Source organism: Citrus sinensis, chromosome 3 (genome assembly GCF_022201045.2).
Source record: "Citrus sinensis cultivar Valencia sweet orange chromosome 3, DVS_A1.0, whole genome shotgun sequence".
NCBI classification, from domain to species: Eukaryota; Viridiplantae; Streptophyta; class Magnoliopsida; order Sapindales; family Rutaceae; genus Citrus; species Citrus sinensis.
In genome coordinates, this window is record NC_068558.1 from 9,293,789 (window position 1) to 9,318,788 (window position 25,000).

The window sequence follows — 25,000 nt, forward strand, 5'->3', positions numbered from 1 at the left end:
AATTTTATTTAGAAAATTATTTCAAACAGAACTTAAATATTTTAAACCCTAGCATTATTTTTACAGTAAACATGATTTTAGTTAAGTCTTGTCTCCGTTTTAAATATGTAGAAATAAAAATAACAGTAATTGATATTGTCAGGAGCCTATTTTTTCATATTTTACAAAATTAGGTGTGGATATTCATATTTTACAAAATATGAATTTAAGTGGTACCATTTCCATTGTATTGCTGCAAAATATTGATGTTGATCAACTAAATTTGCTTTTTTTTTTAATACAGGCACCAAAAAAAATTATTAAAACAAAATATGGTATGTCATTATTTATAATTTAGGTGTCACTAATAAGATGTATTGTTGTGTATGAATTGCTTATAATTAAAAAAATAATTGAAAGGGAAAGTGATAAATTTTAAAGATTATACGGTAAATTAAAATTGAAACAAATTTTGTGTGGACCGTTCATTAAATATTGATGATTTCTCTTTTTTAAATCGCTGATATGGCAAGACCACGAAGGTTTATGGCTATCATTGTAGCCAATCGAACCGGAGAGAACTCCCAAAAAAAAAAAAATTACTTGCCCAGATGTGGACAGGAAGAACGTGACACCACTTTTTAGTCCTTACCCATTATGGATTATAGAACAAGAAGCGTAAAATTTTAAAAAACGAAAAATTCGAAAGCAACTTTAACGAAATTACAAATTTTACTAGTTAAATCATCGTATTCAAATCTAAATAATTCACCGTTAGCTTTTGATACTTCAGGGTATCCTCCAATTCGTACGGTTCCACAGAACCCGGCTTATTATCTAGCTTTTTTGAGCAGCTGGGTTCTCGTTTCTCGCCGATCTGCAAGTGTTTTTTTATTTTTTTATTTGTGGGTTCTTCAGTTTAGGTAAGATTGCTGGTACCATTTTGTAGATCTTCTTCATTTTGTTGTTTTCTTTTTTCTTTTTTTTTTCTGTAAAAAGCTTGTTTGGTTTCTGGGAAAATGAGTAATAAGAAAGGAAAATTAAGTGAAAGTGTAGGATATTGAGTCAGTTATGTATTTTGTATTGGTTTCTAAGATTCTTTGCAATAAAGAAATGAAATTGAACTAAGCTAGATAGTCGTACAGCACTCAACAGCACTCAGTTTAGCTTAAAGGTGAATTTTGATATCTAAAATCTGAAATTAAACCAGTGGATCATTGATGTTGTTTCATTATGCTATTTTAATTAGTTGTTAATTATTTTGAAATCAATGTTTTTCTGGGTTCTTTTTGTTAGAGTTTAACTTGAAGTTTTTAACAGGAGAAAAATATATCAGTGGAGATTGAGTGGGAAAATAGCAAAGTGTATGAATTTGGTCTATTTTGATGAGGGAAATTGCTTGGAAATGTTATTGGAAATGGTGGGTAAAGATGACGGGAGTTGGTGCATTTGATTTATGAGAAGTTGTGGCGGACATGAGTCGATCACCTTCGTTCTCTGTGAAGTCGGAGCTCAGCTTGAAGCCAGATCCAGAACGTATGCAACGATGGGTTGTTGCCTTTTGCACCATTCGATTTGATCTAGAGCAAGGTCAGCTCATTGAAGATTGTTACCCACCTGGTTGTCTCACACAGGATGAGGAACTCGAGGTTGCTTACAGTTCATTTCCTGATTCTGTTTCCCAGCACCAAAATCTCTCAAGCATTCATGATTGCATCTTCTTTTTCCGGTTTCAAAGGCACAAAAATCTTCCACAGGGCAATGTTACTCCATCCGAGATAACTGAAATCAATGATAAAATAACATCTTCAGAGCTTACAGAGGAGAAACTACTTAAAAGATCAAAAAGTTTTTCTAGTAGTAAAGGTTCCAGATACTTTTATGGATATGTATTCAATAGGCAAAGGCATGACGAGAGGCTTAAGCGAGGTGGGGAACAAAAATCTTTGGTGATATTGTCTCATGGCCCTTTCTCTAGTGTGTTCAGACCATTGTTGCAAATCATGGGTCCTTTGTATTTTGACGTTGGAAAGAAAGCTATTGAGCATATTGCTTCTTATGTCTCAATTTGGCCTTCTCCTGTTCCTGGTAAGCTAATGGAACTTCCCATTGGGAATGCCATGCTTAAAGTGAACTTGCCACCTGCACATAGCTTGCCCTTGGAAAGTGGAATGTTGTCTGAAGAGTCTGCTGCTTCTGTGGCACCCTTTCTTCCTTACAATCAGTCAATTCCTCAAGGTCTTTTTCACGATTCAGATCTTTTTGGTACATTCCGGGGCCTTCTCTTACAGCTTTGGGTGCTATGGGAGTTGTTACTTATTGGTGAGCCTATTCTTGTCATAGCACCAACTCCTCCCCAATGCTGTGAGGCTGTTGCCAGTCTTGTAAGTTTGATTGCCCCACTTCTTTGTAGTATTGATTTTAGGCCGTATTTTACCATCCATGATCCCCAATTTGCACATTTAAATTCGCTTCAAGAGGGGGACACTTTCCCTCCAATGGTTTTGGGAGTAACAAACCTTTTTTTCCTTAAAGCTCTGCGCAAAATTCCCCACGTTGTATCTGTTGGAAGCCCTGCTCCGAATTCAAACCGGGTTGCCTTTGCAAGCAGGGCCTCTTCTGGCAAAATTTCTGGTAGACCTGAGGGATTTGGTCTTCAACAGCTATCCCTTAAATTTTCTCCTTCAAGTTTGTTGAATGTTGTGAAGTTGAGGAGAGAAGGTCCTCTATGTCTCATGACAGAACATAAGGAAGCCATTTGGAGCAGTTATGCTGCAACAACAAAGCCAGATACTTCTATTTTGAATAGGCTAATTGATGCCGGTATGTCACCTAGGGTCGAGGAGTCAATGTCTGTTGTCAACAATGAAATATTGCGGAGGCATTTCTTGGAGCTCACCACCAATTTTTTGGCCCCTTTTGGCCCTTATTTTAGGACTACCACGCCTTCTGAAGGTTCTTCTCCATTTGTTGATCCTCCAACTCTCCCTCCTTTTAATGCAAATGAATTTCTTTCAAGCTTACAAGCCAGAGGTGTTGGGAAGTTTCTGTCAAAACGGATGAGATCTAATTGGCTTGACTTATACAGGTGAAGGACCTTGACATTTATAGTATTTCCTACCAGTTCATATCTTTTTGTCTACTTAAATATTATGTTCTTCACTTATCCGCCATTGTTTACTTTGGCACCTTTTTCCAGTTAATCTTGTTATTAAATGCTTTTGAGATAAAGATGCTTTGTGCCTGTGCAGGAGGTTCTTGAAAGGACCAAACTTCATGCCATGGTTTCAAAGAAGACGTGCTGCTGCAGAACAGGAACAACATAGGTTATGGAGGCAGGCCAGAATGAGGACTGACATACAGCAGCTTACAGCTAAAATGTCTGAATTGGAAAGTGTTGATACCTTCAATGCTGTTGAGAGGCATCTTATACAAGAAATACAGGTAAATTGGATCTTTGTTCAGGATAGTATGTCGATTTTTATTTTATTCTGATTTCTGTGGTTGATTTTTTGTTTTTAGCCTTAGTTTATTCTTCTTTTCTTGGGGCTGTTTCTACATTATGAATATCTAGTTATGGATGTTTGCATGAGAGAGTCTATTAACCATGCCCACGTACATGTACACATTTATTCCAATTTTGTCGTAAGATTTTAGTTTGGATTTTTTTTTTTTTTTGAAAAGAATGATAAAATAAATAAATTTCTTAATAATTTAGTGAAGCCAGCCAAGTCAGACGGCAATTATTTTTCTAATATTGCAGGAGATTCAATTTGTTTTTACTACCTTCTCTACAATAAGTATTCTTGACAAAGAGTTGTGAAGAGGATCACAGACAAATTACCGAGAGCAGCAGAAATTTCTAATGGAAGTGAAACCTGCAAATGGCCTTTACAATATTTCTGTTTCTTGTTTGCAGCTAGTGAGGGTGGTTAGTTTTTTGTCTGATCACTGACTTGTGGTAAAGCTGGTTATAGATATTGTCCGAAACCCTTCTCTCTTTTCAGAACTTTCAAATTAGCTGAATGCAATAGTTGAAGCCGTATACATGGATAAAAACTGAAGGTATCCATCTGGGATATCAATTTAAACAAAGATGTCCTAAATAGTCGCATTTTTTTCATTATCAAAGCGTATTGCTATTATTGAATTCATTTTCTTCTCATCCAGAATGACTTGTCATGGGTTCTTGGGACCTATTGTGTACAAAGAATCTTGAAACAAAACTAAAGCCATATAATTAGGAAGCTTTTTCTGCATTGATGGCATTCACAAGCTGATGGATAAAGAATACCAAATGGATTTAGAATATTTAAGATATTGCTTTTAGGAATTCAGGGACATCACTTGTTTGAGTCAGATTATTGCTTGTGAGTGAGTAGGATTTGAGTCACGTACTTGAGACAGATAAGGGTTCTTTTTGACCACCATAAAGGCAAAACATGCAATCTGATGCTAGGAGCCCATAAGGCTTGAAGCTGATCTGCATGTAAAATCACTCACTTCATATCCATTTTTCCTACTAAGATATTGCGAATAGCAATGTGAAATATTGTTTACAGCGATCTTGTACTTGATATGTTTGTTTTATATTTGATCCTTTTTGACTGAGCGGATATTTTATTGTCTTGCAAATGAATATTCCATGGCAGTATTTTATGTTATCATTTGTAATCTTCAGTTGCAGCAATCTGGACGTGCTGCCGCAGACTCTGCAGAAATTTGCCAGAAACTAAAGGGAGATCTGCTGGCAGTGTTCAATGTGCTTCCCAAGGACGTGCAGCAGCTTTTGCTTTTCAACCCAGAAAGGGCAGCTCTTTTACAAAGAACCCCAGAACTGACAAAACCTCTTGGCACCCACCTATGACAAGTTGGGACTGCACCTTCCTACACCAGCAACATAGTGTGCATGACATGGCTAGGAATCTGGCGGCTTCAGGTATTCTTCTCATGTTACTGAAGGATGGGACATTTTGTAATTAGATTGTTGCATCTTCTTTCACAGGATTGGGAGAATATCTCCTACTTCAGGAACAATTATACTCTAGGTGAGATGAGTAGCCTCTCATAATTTTTATTTTTCTCTTCTCATCTTGCTTCATGCAATTTAACAGCATGTTTTTTTTATCATGCTTTCATCGTTTTCCAGATCTGGTCACTAATCTGTACCTTGAATCAATCTTCCTGAGCTCTTCTTGAGTCTTGAGATAACTTTGCGAAATTGCTAACCAGTTATCTCATTCCAAATTCATGGCTGATTGATTTTTTTCATTAGTTTTTCGTCTGAAGCAGCTATCTAAACTACAGCTGTTGTATGATGTTGAACTCTCACTTGTTTAATTTTTGTAATTCAAACATTGTTTTCAATAGTTTTAGGTGTCTTTTTTAAAGGGTCGAACTTTCATCAAAATGGAATAGGAGAAAGAAAAAAGTAAAAACGAAGTGTACTTTATCTTCTTCAATCAAGCAAGTTGAGCATTTAGAAAGATCAAGATTCGTGGAAGAGTTACTTCTGACAACCACTAGATTTCAGCAAGTGGTTATCAGAGGAATTATTAACCTACAGAAATTGTTTTCTGCAGAATCTGGTTGGTACCCATCTTTGAAGTTATTGTTTTGTAGTCTTGTGCAACTAACTATATAGGTCCTGCAGCGAGATTTGTCGATTATACGCTTCATGCATGTCAGTTCTTTTGCGCTCTTTTACCTTTTTTGTTATTATTATTCTTTCTTTCTACTACCAATTGCAAATGAGTTTCTTGGTATTTGTTATAGAAGCGTTTGCAAGTAGTAAATTTAAAATATGACATGATATCCTGGGATGATTTTAAAGCCATGAGTAATCAGACAGCTAAACAATTCCTGTTAGATGAAAGCAAAAGTTACAGAAAGACAAAATGAAGCAATCAAGAGACTGTAGCAAATCTACTCAAGGAAGCAGTCAGGTGACACAAATTGCAGAAGATTCTCAAATTTACTTGTCAAATAACATTTTGCTTTAAGATTACTTCCGTTTTAGAAGGGAAAAAGGAAAAGGACTCTCAAGTTGAAGATAGGACCACAACCTTAATGTAACCTTTTATCCCCATACTAGAAAGTAAAAACAATCAAAATGCATCCTGGGAAATTGACAAATGAAGGTGACAGTCTTGAAATTTTCTAAATTTGAAATCTTGGTATATCTCATTTTTGATGTTTTCTAAATAAATGGTGGCTTTGTTATTGGTGAACAAAACATTGAAAGCAAATTGATGCCTTGGACCTGTTGGTGTTAACCCATTATCAATGTGACAGTGTGGTTTATATCACATTCCCAAGCAGGCTATATGACAAATTGGAAAAAGTCGGCTGGGTGTGGCACGTGTTACGGGGAACTTTCATTCGGATCCTTGAAGTGTCATAAAAATGTCATATTGATTTTTTTTTGTTTGTTTGCCTTTTCTGGAAACAAAAATGGTTTTTAAACCTATAATTGAATGATTTTATTTTTCAGTATAAATTAGGTGAACATATTCCAGTTGATTTATAAATAAAGTAAAAATGTTAAAAATTTAGGGTAATTAATGTTTAAATGTAATTTTTTGGGCTAGATTCTAACTTCCGACAGATGGAAAAAAAAAAGTGACAATGTTAAAAATTAAGGGTAATTAACTTTAGGACGCTTTATTAATAGTTTATATTAATAAACTTGCTTTTGCTTTAGGTCGAGTTTGTGCTCGTGTTGTGCCAAATTTTCAAAAATTTATAAAGATATACTAATCACAATCCCTATTATTTATGTCGTGTTGTGCATGATTTTAGAATTTCTCATTCTTCATTTTTCTTTTAAGTTTTTACTTATTAAAAATTGCTAGAATATCTCCGAAATTAATTATTTATTGCAGGTATTATTATTGCACTTTTCTCTAAAAATTATTTTTAAAAATAATTAAAGTATTCATATCTAACAGTGAACACACACTCGCCTACATGTTGGTCCATTGAGCTTGTATGGCTAAAATATGAGCTCGAAACAATCTTATTTGAGCTCTTTCCTTACTTGCTCGAGATGATCCAATTTACACCTCCACTTAGTTGGTGCAAGTAGATATGCCAGTAGAATTCGCCCTTCCATCTACCCTCCCTAATCATCTTTTGCGTGACCAATTTGGGATGCTGGATACGAACTGCAAGCAGTTTCCATATCAATTTTTGTTTCCTCTCTATTTCTCTCGGGAAATCTATTTGATCACATTTTTGTAGTAAAAGTTACAAGGTGGCATGTCCAGTTGGCATTGAATTTCATTGAAAATGAAAGAAAGAAAGAAAATAAATCTTTTCAATTCAACTTTAATCTATTTGATCACATTTTTGTAGTAAAAGTTACAAGGTGGCATGTCCAGTTGGCATTGAATTTCATTGAAAATGAAAGAAAGAAAGAAAATAAACGGGGGCAAATTGGTAAACCTTGATGCAAGTCGCTTTGCAGATAACTTTTTGACACCTTGAAAGAGAAGTCGATTAGAGTTGAATTGAAAAGAAAAGATGCAACATAACTATATTTGCTCAATATTGATGGAATGTCTCTGAATGTGAACGAAGGCCGCAGCATTGCCATTGCATGACATGCATTGCGTCAAGATTTGTTGGGCTGGGACAAGAAATGATATGTTCATATTATCTCTTTCTTACTTGTGCCAGCGGGATTCAATCCCTTATCTCTTGTTTCCATCCAAGATATTTTCTCTCTTAAATTATTTGGCACCTCACAACTTGAGTTCACACTCATTTATAACTATTATTGTTTGTTACTAACATTTAAAAATTCTAAATATTGTGTTAAATCATAAAAATGATACATCTACAAACACACACAAATGGACTAATGGATTTAGCAACTTCGGTAGCATAACTTGATTAGTTGGATGAAAGCATCATGGGTACAAGTAATATTTTCATTAACTGCTAATACTCTTCAATTAATCTTTTCATGTCACACTAAATACCGACTTAGTTTGTACAGTAGTTATAATATAATCATTTTGTGACGATGTAATTATTGTCAAAAATTTAGAAAGCATTATGAGAAAATTTTAAAAGTTCTTAAAGTCGACGGTTGTAATGTAGTTTTATTCCTAAACCATCTTTTAGAAAAATGTCCCCCAACTGAATATTATAAATCTTCATTGAATCAAATCAACCAATTAACAATTTGATCATTTACAATTTTATTTTCTTTTTCTTATGAGGATAAAAAAATTCATACATGAACTTTCATGGAGACCTACAAAACTGCTATTTTAAATAGAAAAATTAAACAGAAGCAAGACATAATTAATTATAACACCATATAGAATAAGATAAAAAAAGATGAAATAATTAATTAATGCCATAGAATTACATGATACTATAGTTTATTTTATCTTCCTTTAGTCTCTCGTCCTTATCAGTAGTATTTTTCAACCGATTTTTAAAGAATTTGGAAGGACTTATCCCCACATCGTGAAGGGTCTCTTGACTCAATTATAAATGATAAATTAAAACAAAAAAATCCAAAAGAAAAAATAATTGAAAATAAACGGGGAAACAAAATTGTGAGGTGCATTTTAACCAAAACCAGAAATAGAGATTTGGCCACGTACTTCGGAATGCGGGAGGAATTATTTCTAGTACAATCATTGATTGGTCTCCTCCACTTTCTTCTGAAATGCGTGCAAGGCACTCACCAAAATTTAAAGGTACAATTATATTAATTTATTTTCCATTTGCATTTTGGCGTCATAATTCAAACTCCCTCGTAATTCATCTACCGCTATTCAATTAAAAAAAAAATTCCTCACAATTGTAAGAATATGAGAAAAATGGTTTCAATAATTCTCTAAAAATTGAGCCAATGACATAATCTTCAAAATTAAAGAAGATATATGAAAAGAATATTGAAAGTAGGCTGCTTACCTTGTAAAAAAAAAATTTAATTAAGTCGACAACTGAACAAATTTCATGTCATGAAAAATAAATGTGTTACATTAAAAAAAATCTTTCCGAAATTCTTCTAGAACGTGTTCTTTAAATACGAATCATTTATTCTTAAGTTGTCTAGTTCATGTAATTTATATAAATTTGATTAGGTAGAGAGGTTGTAAAATAATTTGATCATAATTTATTACAATATAAATTCTTTATCTAGATTATTGTTTTAAACTTTTAAAATATAGCTTTGTTTCTAAGGAATAAAATTAAGATCATACTGCTTGACTATTGCAACAAACTTAATAAATATAAAGGTCAAAACTATAGTCAATCAACATCATCTCTTTTCATGGTCATTTAGCAGCAGTTAACAATAACCATTTGTTTTAAAGATACTCTTATACCAAGTTATATACGTGTTAGAATTATTCTTCAACTCTAAGTTCATGTAAAGAACAAAAGTTATTTTGTAAAAGGGGTCATAGGAATCTTCGAGAATAAGTTTTCTTTAAGTGGTAAAGTCAAGATATAAGTCATGCTCGCTTCCTTCAACGTATTGTCCCAGGCTTTATTAAGAATTCAAGCTTCTCTCTCAAGTGTGACCAACAAATAATATAAGAATATTTCTAAAAAGTTCTTTAAACAATATTTTATTACTTATTTGAAGATTCACAACAGCATTTAAAACTCTAAAAAATACTCTAATTAAGATTCTTCAAATAAGAAATGATTATCTCTTTTTAATTTTGTAGAGTTATTTTCTTCCTCTTCAATTTATATTTTATTACTTTTTATTGGAGAGAAGAGAGAAGTGCTTTAATTATTATTTATTTTTTCTTTGAAAAAATATTTATTTAATTAAAATAATATTAACTTATTTCTATTTGAAGAACTTTGTGAAGAATAACATATTTTTTCACTTTTTTTTTTTGTCACATAGGTAGGTAAATAGATATTTAAAGAATAAAACTAATAGAACTTTGTAGAGATGCTCTAAGAAATCATTGACACATTTTGTAAACTAACATTATTAAATTTAACTACTTTTAATATGAAATAAAAAATTAAAAAAATGACCTATTGGATGTGGTCAATTGGTGTTGACACTTTCCATTGTGATTCAAATGATTGTACATACAACGGAAGCATGTATGTCATGTTTATTAATTCATTCCATGAAGGATGGAGCGTGAGCAACCGGATAAAGATGCGCGTGAGAACAGAATAATAAGTAGATATTATGGTGAATGATAAGAGTGCATGTGATAGGCCGTTAAAGATTCGATGGGCCTTTCTTTCTCCCCTAGTCGCCTCGCCTCCCTCTATGATTGCACATACTGCTGCGTTAAGAATTTTTGTTTTTTGTTTTTGATTTTTTGGTTTTTAGAACAAATTTAGAGAGTCTTCATTTATTATTTCTCTGTATTTTTGTGTCACACTATCTTTTTTCTTTTTTTAAATTAGGAGTGCGGATAAAATTTAAATCGATATCTTAATTCTTAAATTTAAATTTGGATGATCAGTAAAAAAAAAATATTTGAAAACAACAAATCAATCCCATAAAAACTAATAAATACTTAATAAAGTGAATCAATTTCATTGATAGATATATTAGAGATCATTTTCTTTTGATAGTGGAATTAAAATTAGCTCATTTAGGTATAAAACTTTAGATCGCAACATAGTTGGCCTCAGTTTAGCGGTCAGGTCCTAATAAACACCCAACTTTATATTTTTTATAAGAAAAAAAAAAAATAGAGATGAGTTGAAAAATTTTAACCCTCCTTCCTTAAGATTTTAACTCGAGTGACTAATTCAATAAAAGTGTTTGAAACTCACTCGATAAAACATGAATACGACGGACATCCGATTTCAATACAATATGGATTTAGGAAAAAAAAAAAAAAAAGACGGAAAAGCAAGGATTTTTCATTTTTATTTTTAGTCAAGAGTGACATAAGGATGACAGATTACCCATCCCTTCAACTCACAACAAAAAAAGTGGTCCTAATCAATTGATAGTTCGATACCCACCTCGCTGCTTATCCTACACACACCTTAGGTCCGTTCTCCCTTATCCTACGCACCCCCTTCCCTTTCTTTTCCTAATAAAAACAAACAAACAAAGGCCCACGAAAACAGAAATAATGAAATTGAAATTGAATCCCATAATTCATAAGTTGAAACTAAAAAGATTTCAAGAACCCCAAGAGGAGGAAGAAAAAGAAAAAGCCAAACATGTCAAGTGCAGCCACTTGGAGCAGAGAAGATGATAAAGCTTTTGAGAATGCGATTGCAATGCATTGCATTGAGGAGGATGACTCAAAAGAACAACAACAACAACAATGGCAAAAGATTGCTTCAATGGTTCCTTCTAGAAGTGTTGAAGAACTGAAGCAGCACTACCAAATTTTATTAGAGGATGTAAATGCAATAGAGGCTGGCAACATACCATTACCTAATTATGTAGGAGAGGATCGTGCAACATCTTCAACTAAGGACTTTCATGGCCCCTCCACGGCCGCGGATAACAGATCAAATGGTGTTTATGGAAGTGGGTTTTCAGGGTTGAGTCATGACCCAAGTGGACATGGAAGCAAAGGAAGCTCAAAGTCAGAGCAAGAGAGGAGAAAAGGGATTCCGTGGACAGAAGAAGAACACAGGTATGTATGTTTTGTTCAGGAAACTTTCCATTTATGGCAATTCTTAACGAACTTCTAACTAACTACTTTCATGTACAAAATTCAAATCCCATGTTATCTCACAATTGTTCTGGTTAGTACAAGAACTTCTTGGTTCAGAACATATATAAATTTTTTTCCAGGTTATTTTTGTTGGGTCTAGACAAATTTGGAAAAGGAGATTGGAGAAGCATTTCAAGAAATTTTGTGATATCAAGGACACCAACACAAGTGGCCAGCCACGCACAAAAATATTTCATACGGTTGAACTCAATGAACAGAGACAGAAGAAGGTCCAGCATCCACGATATAACCAGTGTCAATAATGGAGATGTTTCAGCTCATCATCAAGCACCAATTACAGGCCAGCAGCAGGCTAACACAAACCCACCAGGTGCAGCTACTTTGCCAATGGAGGCATCAGTCAAGCACAGGTCTCAGCCCCATATGCCCGGTTTAGGCATGTATGGAGCCCCGGTCGGTCACCCGATTGCTGCTCTGGGTCATATGACTTCCGCCGTTGGGACTCCTGTTATGCTTCCTCCAGGTCACCATCCTCATCCTCATCCTCATCCTCCTTATGCTGTTCCTGTTGCATATCCCATGGCCCCGCCGCCGACAATGCACCAATAGCATTGTCGCTATTTTGTGTAAATTAAAACTTGCATCTTAATCCTTCAGGTGATGCAAATCAATGCAAAAGAGTCTATTTTATTTGTTATTAGGAGCAACCTTTTCGTCAATAAGGGACTCAGAATCTTTTCTAATCGAAATTTGTTATACTATGTATCAAAACACAATTCTCTTAATAATAATGCCTTTCAAATTAAAGCCAGGAGTAAACTTTTGAAGGCTCAATACAATTCTTGTTCAATTTGTTTGAATTACACCATATTAGATAACAAAATTTGTGGAATATACAAGAATTCACAAAATATAATATTAATTTAGGTATAACAAGAAATATAAAAATAACAATAATATTAAATGGCTATATTCTACCGTATAAAACATCCATTCAGGAATATATAATCTCATGGAAGATCAAGGTGAATTTAGTTATATGATCTCTCTCAGACAGCAGTAATTCATGAGACTCCCTAACAAGCAACAATTCTAAAGTTGCATGAACGATCAAGCACAGCGGTCGTAATCATGTTAATGAATGTGAATAGATACATTAGACTCGGTAGAATCTGACTAAATCGAACCCTTTCACTCTATGAGAAGCAAAGGGCAGAAAAAAGAGAAATAAGGTTCAAATATTCTAGTAAGTTGCATTAGAATAATAAAAAGACAAAAAGAAAGTGTTCGATATCCACATAAAAACTGCATGGAGAAAACCTGAAAGGTAAACAAAATGCACAAAATTACAGGATAGAAGGGATGCACAAAGGTAACCGCTACAAGTCAGTCAACACCCCTTGATCTTACTCAAAGATGCCCTTTAAGAATTTAATACAGTAACCTTTTCCTTCCCCATTTCCACCATATTGGTGCGTCACCGCCACAAGTCAGTTAACACCCCTTGATCTTACTCGAAGATGCCCTTTAATAATTTGATATAATAACCTTTTCCTTCCCCATTTCCACCATATTGGTGCGTCAGCTCGACGTATCTTTTTAATTTGCTTTTCTGCAAGATGGGGATATATTAATATGGGATAATTTACTGGGAAGGAAAAAACAAAACCATCCCAAAATGATGCATATCCAAGACTTCCCACCCCTCACTCTCTCTTTCCTGTACATTTTTCTCGGGTATAACTATCAAAAATGTCATTCTTGTCTCACAAATAAGAAATACTAGAAGTAAATGAACTAAACAAATTAAGAAATACTAGAAGTAAATGAGCTAAACTTGAACCGTGAACATTTAAACTATTAAGAAAAGCTCAGAAATGGGCTCCTCACTTTTGTTTTCAGCAGCGTATATTTCCCATAGTGACTGCAATTCTGTAAAGCAGGATGCTAGAGAAGGCCAGAAGTTCATCTGAATCTTCAATACTTCAAGAACAGTTACCAGGCCAGATTTGGAAGGAGCAGAGTCACCTAATTCGCATCCAGGATTTTCACCCAGCAATACCTTTATTACCAAAATTATGTTAAAAAATATAGAAATATAAGACATCATCATTAAACAGAAATATAAGAAAACACAGTATCCATTTACCTCCAAAAAAGAAAAAAAAAACACTACCATCACTAATAGAAGTGCATTTTGTTACAGGGCCAATCTCTTTGTATGAAAGAATCCAAGGTATCAAGGTACCATGGATGTTTTTAAATGTGTGACCTTCCCAAACATGGTGAATCCAATAGTGATGTTTGAATAGACCAATAATAAGAGCTATACAAAATTTCCAAATGAAAATATCTATTTGTGAAATGTCCATTTTTCAGGTACTGGAATTCACCTTAATCACTGAAGTAGCAGAAGAGGATATTGAACGGAGGTTGTAGCTGCAAACAAATATATAGCTCATATAACTCCTCAAATCAAAGAAATAAATACTGTTTAAAACCAAAACTGACTGAAAATAATGATGATAAAACGAAGACCATATAATTAAAGCACAAACCCGCCCTCGAGTATAACAAGCAACTTGCCACCGGAGAGAGCATTCAGCATGTGTGTCATCTGTGCATATCCAGCAGGAGTTACCTACATGGAAAAATGTTCAGTAAGAAATCAACAGTCAAAATGGCAAAAACCCAAATGCAGACATACAAATTCAAAACAACAAAATGACAAACCATTTATTTTCTCAAGCACATCAAAATTTAAGTTTTCAAAACATTGTAAACAAACCATTTATTTTCTCATGCACATCAAAATTTGAAAGTTTTCAACACAATCTAAACAAGCAGAACACAATTATAGGGAGGACTACTACAGGTGACTTGAACCATTGAGGGCCCCCATACAAATTCAAAACAGCAAAATGACAAACCATTTATTTTTTGAAGCACATCAAAATTTAAAAATTTTCAACACATTCTAAACAAGAAAAACATAATTTACAGGGAACACTACTACAGTTGAACTAATGCTGCACTAACAAACGAATAATTAGCAATGATGCAATCAAACTAAATGATCAAAAATGTAAATAAGAAAACTCATGTCAATAAGAAAATCCTTACATCACAGCAGCCTAAAGGATCACCCCTTGCGGCATCAAATCCAGCTGATATGATAGTGAAATCAGGATCAAACTCCGAAGCTGAAATTATGTGTTTGAAAAAACCATCAAATAGATAGAAGTACTAATCGATTGCAGACGATACACTTGTTATAACATACAAAATTACTACAGTCAGCAGTTAAAATGAAAATACATAGTTTAAGGCTACCCTCCATGGACTAAAGAAGAGAGCATAAAATCATTAAATAGAACATACCATGTAAAGAGAGTAGCACACAAACTGTGGGGTTAATTCAGCAATGATTTCAAACATTAAACACCACAAAGATTAATTGGCATTTCATCTTACACATACACAGCAGCCAAGAAATTGAAACACTAATGATCAATATTCAGAAATCCTATCCAGTTTCCCAGAACTAGGGATGGCATATTTCAATCCATGGAAATGGTAAGATATACATCATCCATGACCCTTCCCATACCCATCCTTATATCCATGGATCCTCAAAACTTGAGAGTGGTTTAGGATTCGGATGGAAATTTTCAAGATTTGGGTATGAAATACCAAGAAAAATGCCATCCCTAATCTTAGAATCACGCACAACCACCAGTGTTTCCCTTCCAAACAACTAGCATTCTCTTATATCAGCAGTACTTATAAAGGTGAACCCATAGTTTATGATCCTACGCATTATTCCACAACAAAATGGGCATCACAGGATATATAATTACCCAACAATCTTGAAAGTATTACACTATTACACACGTGTGCACTCCATTGAATTCACTTTATTGCCCCTTCAAATTTTTATTGAACACAATATTAAGAGGCTAGTGTGTTCAAGAAGCTTCTCAAATTCAAGGAGTAATGAAGTAAATTTCAATGAAGTTAACATATCAATGAAGTTAACATATATGACATAAGTGTAATACTTTAACAAATGTTGGGTATTATTTCTTCAAATGACCAGACAAAAAGCTGATTTTTGTGCAGAGAATAAAAAATGAAATAAAAAACTTAAGGACATGCGTAAAAGCCATAGAGACAGAGTGAGTCACCATAGTTCTCCTCTATTAAACAGTCTTATTCATATTGTGTGCTAAATGGTCTTTCAGACCATTAGTGAGTCAAGCTAATATGTAGCTGGCCAGCACTGAAACCCAAACTTTTCAATCGCATGCACAAAGATACTAAGATGAAGTGAATCAGTAATGTAATAGTTCATGAAAAGTTTCCACACTACGACACAAATATTAATACCAAATACCTCTTCTTCATATGAACATACACATGCAAGGATAGAAATTAGGGAGAGTAACCTATGGGAAGAACAACATTCTGAAATGCAAAAACATAATCATTATCTCCAACTCCACCACGATTCCACGGAACATTTACACAATATCCTTCTGCACCATCAATACCAACCTGCAGAAATGTTAATGCCAATTAAACTATTTAATATTAGTTTGTATTGCAAAGACAGAATTGGTTAGCAGTTAAAATAAAAAAATACAGAACCAAGTAGACCAGATGGAAGAAATAGATACCATATTGCAAACAAGAATAAAATAATGATGCATGATGCATGCACAGAACCAAACAGAGAGTATATATATTTTCAGAGAGATACATCTTACCACTTAGTTTTCTAAATGAGCAAGCAGACAGAAGTATGAATTCAAAATGTTCAACAAGAGAAATTTCTAATACACCACATGTATCGATTCATGCCACAACTCATGCAGTGAATATCAACTTAAATGTGTTTATAAACCCTGGACAGAAATATATTAAATAACATAACAAAATGAAATAAAGCTCTATCAGACATGTGAATAACCTAGAACATATGTCAGACCTCATGATGTCATTATCCATCTCAGAGTTTTTGGTGCAGCTCTAATGCTCTGTATTTCCACAAGACCTCCACTGGTATTTTACCTCTTAACAGGAGTATAGTTCTTTCACCACAGAAGTTAGCCCCTCCCTATAACATCAGGATCTTTTATTCAGAGGCCAGGCTTCTGACCAATAACTAAAATAGTACTTTGTTTTCCCACCACCACCTTTCCAGGTTGGGAAAATGTTACAAAAGCGAATGGATCCTTTCCATAGGCATCTGGAAAAGGTTAATCTTCATCATTTATTGGTATGGAACCAAAAGCTCAATAAAAATGGGAGAATTTTACAAAGAAACAGGGGAGACTTTATAAAGAAAAGACAAGGGGGATGTAACCGAAAAGCTAATAAATGCATTTATCAGCCTTTGGTAGGCTCTTATTCTCAGGTCTGTATGAAAGGTATATTCTGTATGCCTAGACTTGAGAACTGCTACACTTATAAAGAAACCGTTATCATAACTTCATTGTCTTAACCAATCAACAAAGGAAAAAGAAGAAAAAAATGTCAGCATCATAACTACAGTCTAAGTCAGCAGTTCCTTGCCGCCATCTCCTATATTTAAGCTATGTTTAAACATCATTACACAGAAAGCAGTAGATATACTAATTAGAATAGGTCAAGCACCAACTTAAGAGATGTGAAAGAGAAGGAAACACAGTTGCAATCTGTGTTTAGTGGGGGCAAAGAAAAGAAAATATTTTCTGCCAATGCTTGCTCATTGCAATATTTTAATAATAAAAAAGCTATGGCAAATCAACAAATAATTAAAAAAAAAAATCATACGACACAAAAAATTAAAGTCATAGCAAACAGATAAATCCTTGAACCCCCAAACCCAAAAACCTGAAGGCACACATGCAGCAAATCACAAAACTTAAAATTTCAATCTTTTTAATCTATTACCTACAAACATCTCACATTCGTGCTAAATGTACAGCCACGTCAACAAAGATTTGGATGACTCGAACTGAAAGAACACTTTGATTTTCTTATCTTCAAAAAAAGTGTTAGCAATCAATTACCTCATTCGCAGCTCCAGTACCGGGATAAAACCTTCCTCCCTCGTGTCTATGTAAGGAAATGTACAGAACCTATAAGTGGAACCATGACATCAGCACTGAAAAATAAAGCCAAAAAACCAATAGGTGAATTTCCATGCAAAACCTTCAACTTTAAGTAATTTATCCATGAGAAAATGCAATGGAAGAAGCAGAGAATTTGTGCAGTGCAACATTCAAATTCTCATAGCATGCTACTTTTGTTTTATCACATTATCCAATATCTGATAAAAAGTTAACATAGATTGTGTCAATAGAAAAGGAGACTTAAAAAGGTGAACAAACTGTCCGTTAGCCCCAGAAATAGCATTTATCTTTTTTTAACAAATTATCAATAATTGGAGTTCAGGGTAAGGTAAAAAATCTTACATAAACAACCATTTTTCTAAAGTAACAGATTGGTTAGTTAAAAATTCGATTAATATTCTCTGACATACCGATTTGTTCCGCTCAAATATTTCTTGGGTGCCATTTCCATGATGAACATCCTGCAACAATCAACAAGAATAAGTTACTTCCCCAATTCAATGCACGGTGTATCAGATCCAGCAACTATGTATCAAGACCGTATAGCAGAAAATTACCCAATCAACTATAAGAACCTTCTTTGCACCTGCAGCCAGAGCTGCTAAAGCAGCAACTGCGGCATTATTGTGCAGGCAGAACCCCATGGCCTGGCTTACACCAGCATGATGACCCGGAGGCCGAACCTGACAATTCAAAATACGTTAAAGATAAACAACAAAAGGACCAAAATCAGTCAAGATTTCACATACATGCAAATGACAAATTACTCATACCAGAGCAAAACCATTTTTAGCACGTCCAGACAAAATTGTTGAAGCAAGATCAGCACACAAACCTGCTGCAAGCCTAGCAGCACGTGCTGAATGCTCATTAGCATACGTGTCAGGAGTAAAATAACTGCCAATCAGAAATAACAAGTTAATCATGAACCCAATGGCGTTTAAAAACAAAAACAAATCCTGTATAACTAGGCTTCAAGACAAGACCAGGCTATTAAGTTCCCGATAAATTGACAAAAGATAAGCTCAGCCAACTCAACATTGCATATGCCTCTTTCCCTAGACAACCCAAGAACTAAATGTTAATATGTTATTTCTTCCTCAGTCTTCCAAAAGTCTTATCTCACCATATCCAACTTACTAGCAATTCGAAATTGTTTTTAAAATTTCAAATTAATGATTGACTCCTGGATATTCAACTTACTAATTAATTCTTTATAACGTACTCTATTTTTCTATATTTTGAGAATAGAATCAAAATCGATTGAATTTCGAAGATTCAAATTCGAAATTCGAAACAAAAATTCGAATTTTCTTTTGACTTCCTTTGAATCTTGTCATTCCACCTCTCCACCTGAGGTCCAACCTCCCATTAATTCACAAGAGAAAAATAGAGAGAAATTTGTGTTTCTAACAATTCCCTAAACATATTAAATGGCACAACATGTTAATATGGTGATTCTTTTATATATATATATATATATATATTCTTTCTTTTTTGGGCTTCAACCTATAAAATCTTACTATCGATCATGTGAAAACGTACAACCAAAGTATAACATAACAAGCTCTAAAAATTTGTTATTTCTATCTTCTTCTTTTTTCAATATTTTTCTCATACCAAGGCTCAAACCCCCTTAAAACCAAAAAAATAATTTTTCACCACCTACAACGTTTGATTGCAAAAACTACACCATCCAAACCTATCTAAAAAATACTTCAACTCCCTTCTAGTTTGAGTACTTTAATAGTTTATTTTCGTGAAGATAATACACATACATACTCACTTTTTCCCTCTTTCATACAAAAATGTCAAACTCCCTCCAACCCAAATAGATATTATTCACCACCTAGATGTTCTCATTGCACAAATTTACGTACAAACCGATTATAGATTACTTAAATTTCCAATACACACACACACACATTAGAGAGAGAAAGAAAGAGAGATGAAAGACGGATTAATGAAAAGATGATTGGTTACAAACCTAGAATGAATTTGACTTGAAAGATCCACAGCTTCAATCTGCTCCAAAGAATGAACCTATGGATCCCGAAATCGAAAAATGAGAAACATTAAAAATTATCACAAAAGTAATAACAATGTCCACCTCAAAAAATAACAGATAAGGACATGTAGGCCACCAAAGCTATATATCATTATTGTTGTGACACCACCCAGCCCCAACATACATAAACTGGCAATCATTCCGTGTTGCCATACAACCTCAGACATTCAACAGTCAATGTCAAGTTAACTCTCATTGCAATGCTTTTCTGCTTAAAATTTTCAGATGAAAACACCTAATACAATATAGAATGACAGGATATAAAGATCACAATATGACCCCTTTACGCTTCAAGGCTCAAGTTAAGAAACTGGCCACCAACCATCTTAAGTTCTTCTCTTGTAATTTCTCTAGCAGAAATTGGATGGCATCTTCCCGGAAATATACCTGCAAAGATCAAAATCACATTTCTTGTGTGCTCCAGAAACACGGATTAACCAAATCCCTAACCTAAAACAGAAAATTTGCAAAAGAAAAAGTACCAGCGGTAGCAAGGCCAGCAGCAATAGCTCGAAGACGATCTGGTCTTTCTGGATGTGGACGTGGCTTCATCTCAACCTACTCTTGCAAAGAATAACCAAGACAGAATTGTAAGTATTTATAAAACAAAGAAAAAAAGCAAAACCGCCACTCTCTCCACTAACTTTAGAAAAATGAACAAAACAGGATATTGGATAAAATTAAAAAAAAAAAAAAAAACTGTCATCAGAACTAAGCAACTGTATGTGATCACATAGAATATGATGCAATATTATCTACTAAACTAAAAGAATTTGTTGTTTTGCCATAAACCAATTTACCATGGGATTAATTCTGTTCATCTGAAGTTCAAAAAATACAGTTTGTATCACTCTTAAAGAAAAGAAATGGATGAATTCCAATCGAAGTTTTAAAGTTCACCAGATTCACAGTTTCCAAAAACTTTGAATTATCATAAGAAAATTACTAACATATGTTGTCATCAGTAAATTTGCTGCTTATTTTAGGTTTCTATTTTCTGAAGCACAAAATCATACTATTTAAGGGCATCTCCAATGTAGCACTAAACCTAACACCAAACCACCTTTTACACCATTTTTGGTGTAAAATGCTTCTCCAATGTAACACCAAAATCAACACCAAAATGGTGTTATGAATAGTATTGCACCAAATATGGTGCAACACTATTCATTTGGTGCTAGGGAAAAAAGTCCCAAATATTCTTATTACTTTTTCTTATTTACTTATATGTCCTATTTTATATAATATTTTTAAGTTATTATTATTATTTTTGTTATTATTTTAATTTCATTTTTTAATTTTTGAATATTATACTAATATTTTAAATAAAAAATATTCAACACAAAAATAAATAATAAAAATAAAATGCCAATAACATTAATTACTAGATTACATATTACAAAATTAAATTAACACAAATTTAAAAAGCTACTACTACTAGCATAAATTTCAAGAATTTCTTGCTCGACACAAACAAATCAAGGATAAAGAGGCTCACATTGCACTCCGAAATGCACTAATTGATCATTTATGAGATGAATTTAGTAATTCGAATAACTAGAGTATTATTATTGTTATTGTATTTTTCTATATTAATGTAATGTTTAATTTTCATAATGTACTAATTTAGTTAATTAAATGCAAATTTAATAATTTTCTATATTTTTTTTGTTAATCGATAAAAATTTACTTATTACTTAATTATCTATATTAATAGTAATATTTATTGCGTTAATTGAATTAATTCTTGAGAATTAAAAGAATAAAAAGAAGAATATTCTTTTTGGTGTAAAATTTGGTGTAAATGGGTTGGAAATAAAATAGTAATTTGGTGTGAAAAAGGTACATTTTTGGTGTTGGTGTTACACCAAAATGGTGTTAAGCATTGGAGATGGCCTAAGGCATTATCTACCCCATCTCAATTCAAGCAGAAGTTTGAACAGAATATGTTGTACAGCAAAACCTTACTTCTGAGTGTAGCAACATTCTCTCATCAAACCCTATTGCTGTGCACCTGTTGGAGAAAGAAACTCCGGACTGCAAGTCTACAGACAACCTCCCAAGTACAAACAGAATCAGATGAATGCAATATCAACAACATTAGCTTAACAATTAGATAGCACATGCTAGGTGATTCAGAATAATCTATTGGAAGCAAGAGAATATGAGATTTGTAACAATATAGATAGACATCAAGATGGATTCAAGTTTCATCCAATCAAATTTTAATTGAGCTTCAAGAAAATTTATTTCAAGAAAAAACTAAAATCTAGAATTATTTGTTAAAGAGACAAAGACAAAGACCGAATATGAGACCATGCCAAGAATTTCAATAAAATTCAGTATCATGATAATGGAAAGCTACATACATAAAACATTTTAACAAAGGAATTTTTTACAAATAATGGCAAACATACCAACTACGCTTAGTAACAAATCACCTTTATATTTCCCTTTGAATTCTAATTCAACATCAGTTGGACCATCTTGTGAAGAAGGTGATGCAAAAAATCCATGCCTCAGGATGCCGGATTCCTTATGTTCCCCACATATCTGCAAGGAGGACATTTCACCAAATCATTTACAGACAACAACATCTTTTATGTTAGATAGTTGCCAATGCAGAATACAGGTACGGCAGTACCAGACTAGCATCACACCACAAGTTTATAAGAAAGAGAGATATACTAGTTACATACATCACAATGGACAACATCATCCAGGTTGACCATCGTGCAGTTGGTGCAAAACCATTTCATAATCTCGAAATGTTTTTGCATGGGCTCCCAGTCACTGTCATCTTCATCATCGTCATCGAAGGAGTCTTGGTTGTACATATCTTGCAAAGTCAATTCTCTCTGTACCCTTGCCTTTTTCTGTAGAGAAGTAACATAATAAATAATATAAGTTTTTAAGTACTTAAGCATAGCCAATTCCAAACAACCGATACATCATGTGATTCACGTACAAAAACAACATCAGGCTGTATATTTGTATCTATATCTTCAGTTGCATCTCTGCTGGATACTCCTACCATGTGTTCATTGGTACAATTTTCATCATAAGGAGTAGCAATGGTTCCATTAGAACCATGTCTTCTTTTACAGTCTTGACGTGGAGATAGGAAACTTTCTGGGCAAATACTATTCTCAGCCTCCCCGTTCGCTAAACGGCTAGTTTGAAGTGCTTCTATAACCATACTGTATTCCGAGTTCGCATGCAGATGTTCTGCCAAAATCATCTTTCATTAAAACTTCAAACCACTAGCCAACAATGGCTAAAGATTAAGAATGTTAAATGCACTTAAAACTTGACATTCATTTCCTTTTCTTTTCCGCATCAAAGAAAAATAAAAAAAGGCTCAATTACACAGAAGAAGAAAACAAATACATAGTTAAAAGGACCTAAGAGGGAGGGGAAGATTCCTAAATCAAAAAAATAAAGAAAACTGCACTAGAAACTAAAAAAAAATGTATCATTGCCAAATTTGATAAAAAATGACTCAGCACAAACAGCTTTTTCCTTTTTCTAAAAGTTACCATGCACCCCGACCCAAATTAAACCCTATGGCCTTGAATAAACTTATACGGTATCGGACTTTGACTTGCAGGCTCTCCCTCCAGCATAATAAACAAACACAAACCAGAAAAAAAAATCAACTTACAGTCTTTGTAACATAATACAGAGGAACAAAGAATAAATTCCCACTTAATTTTACATCATTTTTCCCATTTAATCTCTTGTAATTCAAGCTTCCTTTTTTCTTTTTTTCCTTTTAAACGCTTAGAAAAAATGAGCGTTCATTGGGTTTTCAAAATATATTAAAGGGTAGAATTCTATGCTCTCTCTAAAACTAGAATATACAATATAAAATCAACTAACTTCAGTACCAAACTAAAACTAAAATTAATTTTTCTCTCCCAGGGACAAGCTTAACAGAGACAGTAAGCACAAAAACAGCTTATAGCTAAACTAAACATTTACATATGCGTAAATGAATCTATAAAATAAATTATAATTAGAAGACAGAAAAAAATGAAGGCAAATTTCAAGCCTGCATCACATTCTACTGGTATTAATTCAAAAAGAAAAAGAAAACCTAGATTGTACGGAGACATAAATATCTGCAAATAGATCTTTGTTTTCATTTTTATTCGTTTGAAAAAAAAAAGCCGTTAAAGTATCGACGAGAACGAAAATTCACAGATCAATTAAAGAATAATTAATTTTTTTTTCAAACAAAGTTTACTGTGATCTTAATTCTTACCAGAGGGTAGTAGGAGCCGTAGAGCAAATCGAGGGGTCCCTCGATGCAAATCCGGCAAATTCGAAGGATGAGAGAAGCTGGTTACTTAATATTACTGAAACGGTGCGCTTTGACTTGCAATTCTTTTTGTTTTATTTTGTTTTTGCTTCTTACGCTTTAGATTTTTGATAAAATATGTTGGCCTTTTTTATATTTAAAAATTTGAAAGGAGTTTTGAGTTGATAAACTATCAATATTTAATTTTAAAAAACCATCAAATTTAACAAACTGGTGACCTCCGCCCATATAAAAATATTATAATAACAACGGAACTTATTTTGAGACAAATTAGCACTCGCACATGTTCAGTGGATTATGATAATGGTAGTGTACATTTAAGGGCACCATACTCGATAATGTAGGAATGGTTAGATTAGATTAGACGTTTATATTTTAGATATTAGTTACTCTTTATTATTTTTATAATAGTCATTATTCTCTTGGCATAAAAAATAAAAAACTTTTTTTAAAAAAAAGAGATAAGTAAGCCATTTACTTGATATTTTATCTTAAGAATATAAAATAGATATTTATTATAACAAAAATATTTAAAATAACAAAAATATATACAAAAATATCTTATCAATATTTTTTTATTCACTCTCAAACCAACATTTCTTATTTTTAATATTCAAAATTTTTTATTTTAATCTCTGTTCATATGATTTATTTAATTAATAATAACTTTAAACAAAAATGTATTTAAAAATAAAGATAATATTGTAAAATTATGGTGTAATGAGAGTTATTAATTATTATAAAAACAATAAAGAGTAAATAGTATAGATTGATTTGAGGAGGAAAAATTCCCAATCTTCCTTATATTTTATTGACTTTTATTAATTTTTTTTTATCATATATTGGCGTCCAAACT

The 25,000-nt window shown here is 33.2% G+C and overlaps 3 protein-coding genes across 6 annotated transcripts; 2 read left to right on the forward strand and 1 right to left on the reverse strand.

The window, feature by feature from the left end:
- Window positions 1–623: 623 nt before the first annotated feature.
- Window positions 624–5,666, forward strand: LOC102615439 (uncharacterized). 3 transcript variants are annotated; one of them, XR_008053320.1, is made up of 5 exons: window positions 624–902; window positions 1,300–3,067; window positions 3,231–3,423; window positions 4,661–5,027; window positions 5,129–5,666. XR_008053320.1 is itself a non-coding variant. In XM_052437855.1 (4 exons), exons 2-4 carry the CDS (start codon window positions 1,455–1,457, stop codon window positions 4,844–4,846), a joined length of 1,992 nt encoding a protein of 663 aa, XP_052293815.1. In that variant the 5' UTR covers window positions 624–902; window positions 1,300–1,454; the 3' UTR covers window positions 4,847–5,666. The 3 variants fall into 3 exon arrangements, 1 of the variants encoding a protein (XP_052293815.1); XR_008053321.1 differs by having other exon boundaries at window positions 5,350–5,666; XM_052437855.1 differs by having other exon boundaries at window positions 4,661–5,666.
- A 5,393-nt stretch (window positions 5,667–11,059) lies between these two features.
- LOC102615932 (transcription factor MYBS1) lies at window positions 11,060–12,333 on the forward strand. The gene is made up of 2 exons (XM_006485691.4): window positions 11,060–11,591; window positions 11,753–12,333. The coding sequence occupies exons 1-2, from the start codon at window positions 11,167–11,169 to the stop codon at window positions 12,240–12,242; spliced, it is 915 nt and encodes a 304-aa protein (XP_006485754.2). The 5' UTR covers window positions 11,060–11,166; the 3' UTR covers window positions 12,243–12,333.
- Window positions 12,334–12,765: 432 nt separating this feature from the next.
- Window positions 12,766–24,253, reverse strand: LOC102616223 (histone deacetylase 15). 2 transcript variants are annotated; one of them, XM_006485693.4, is made up of 18 exons: window positions 24,088–24,253; window positions 22,789–23,048; window positions 22,520–22,696; window positions 22,262–22,373; window positions 21,789–21,865; window positions 20,303–20,378; window positions 20,143–20,207; window positions 19,740–19,795; window positions 18,526–18,649; window positions 18,310–18,435; window positions 18,163–18,213; window positions 17,690–17,758; window positions 16,082–16,190; window positions 14,757–14,836; window positions 14,192–14,274; window positions 14,027–14,072; window positions 13,524–13,695; window positions 12,766–13,245 (listed from the first exon to the last, which is right to left on the reverse strand). In XM_006485693.4, the coding sequence occupies exons 2-18, from the start codon at window positions 23,017–23,019 to the stop codon at window positions 13,124–13,126; spliced, it is 1,776 nt and encodes a 591-aa protein (XP_006485756.2). In that variant the 5' UTR covers window positions 23,020–23,048; window positions 24,088–24,253; the 3' UTR covers window positions 12,766–13,123. The 2 variants fall into 2 exon arrangements, with proteins under 2 accessions (XP_006485756.2, XP_006485755.2); XM_006485692.4 differs by lacking the exon at window positions 24,088–24,253 and adding an exon at window positions 23,920–24,019.
- Window positions 24,254–25,000: the final 747 nt, after the last annotated feature.

Coding starts and splice junctions, on each gene's coding strand:
- LOC102615439 (XM_052437855.1), top strand. CDS start 1,455: ATGAGTCGATCACCTTCGTTCTCTGTGAAGTCGGAGCTCAGCTTGAAG. Junction 3,068..3,230: donor AATTGGCTTGACTTATACAG/GTGAAGGACCTT, acceptor GTGCCTGTGCAG/GAGGTTCTTGAAAGGACCAA. Junction 3,424..4,660: donor ATCTTATACAAGAAATACAG/GTAAATTGGATC, acceptor TGTAATCTTCAG/TTGCAGCAATCTGGACGTGC.
- LOC102615932 (XM_006485691.4), top strand. CDS start 11,167: ATGTCAAGTGCAGCCACTTGGAGCAGAGAAGATGATAAAGCTTTTGAG. Junction 11,592..11,752: donor TGGACAGAAGAAGAACACAG/GTATGTATGTTT, acceptor ATTTTTTTCCAG/GTTATTTTTGTTGGGTCTAG.
- LOC102616223 (XM_006485692.4), bottom strand. CDS start 23,968: ATGAAAACAAAGATCTATTTGCAGATATTTATGTCTCCGTACAATCTA. Junction 21,866..22,261: donor ATTCAAAGGGAAATATAAAG/GTGATTTGTTAC, acceptor GGTTGTCTGTAG/ACTTGCAGTCCGGAGTTTCT. Junction 16,191..17,689: donor GTACTGGAGCTGCGAATGAG/GTAATTGATTGC, acceptor ACATTTCTGCAG/GTTGGTATTGATGGTGCAGA.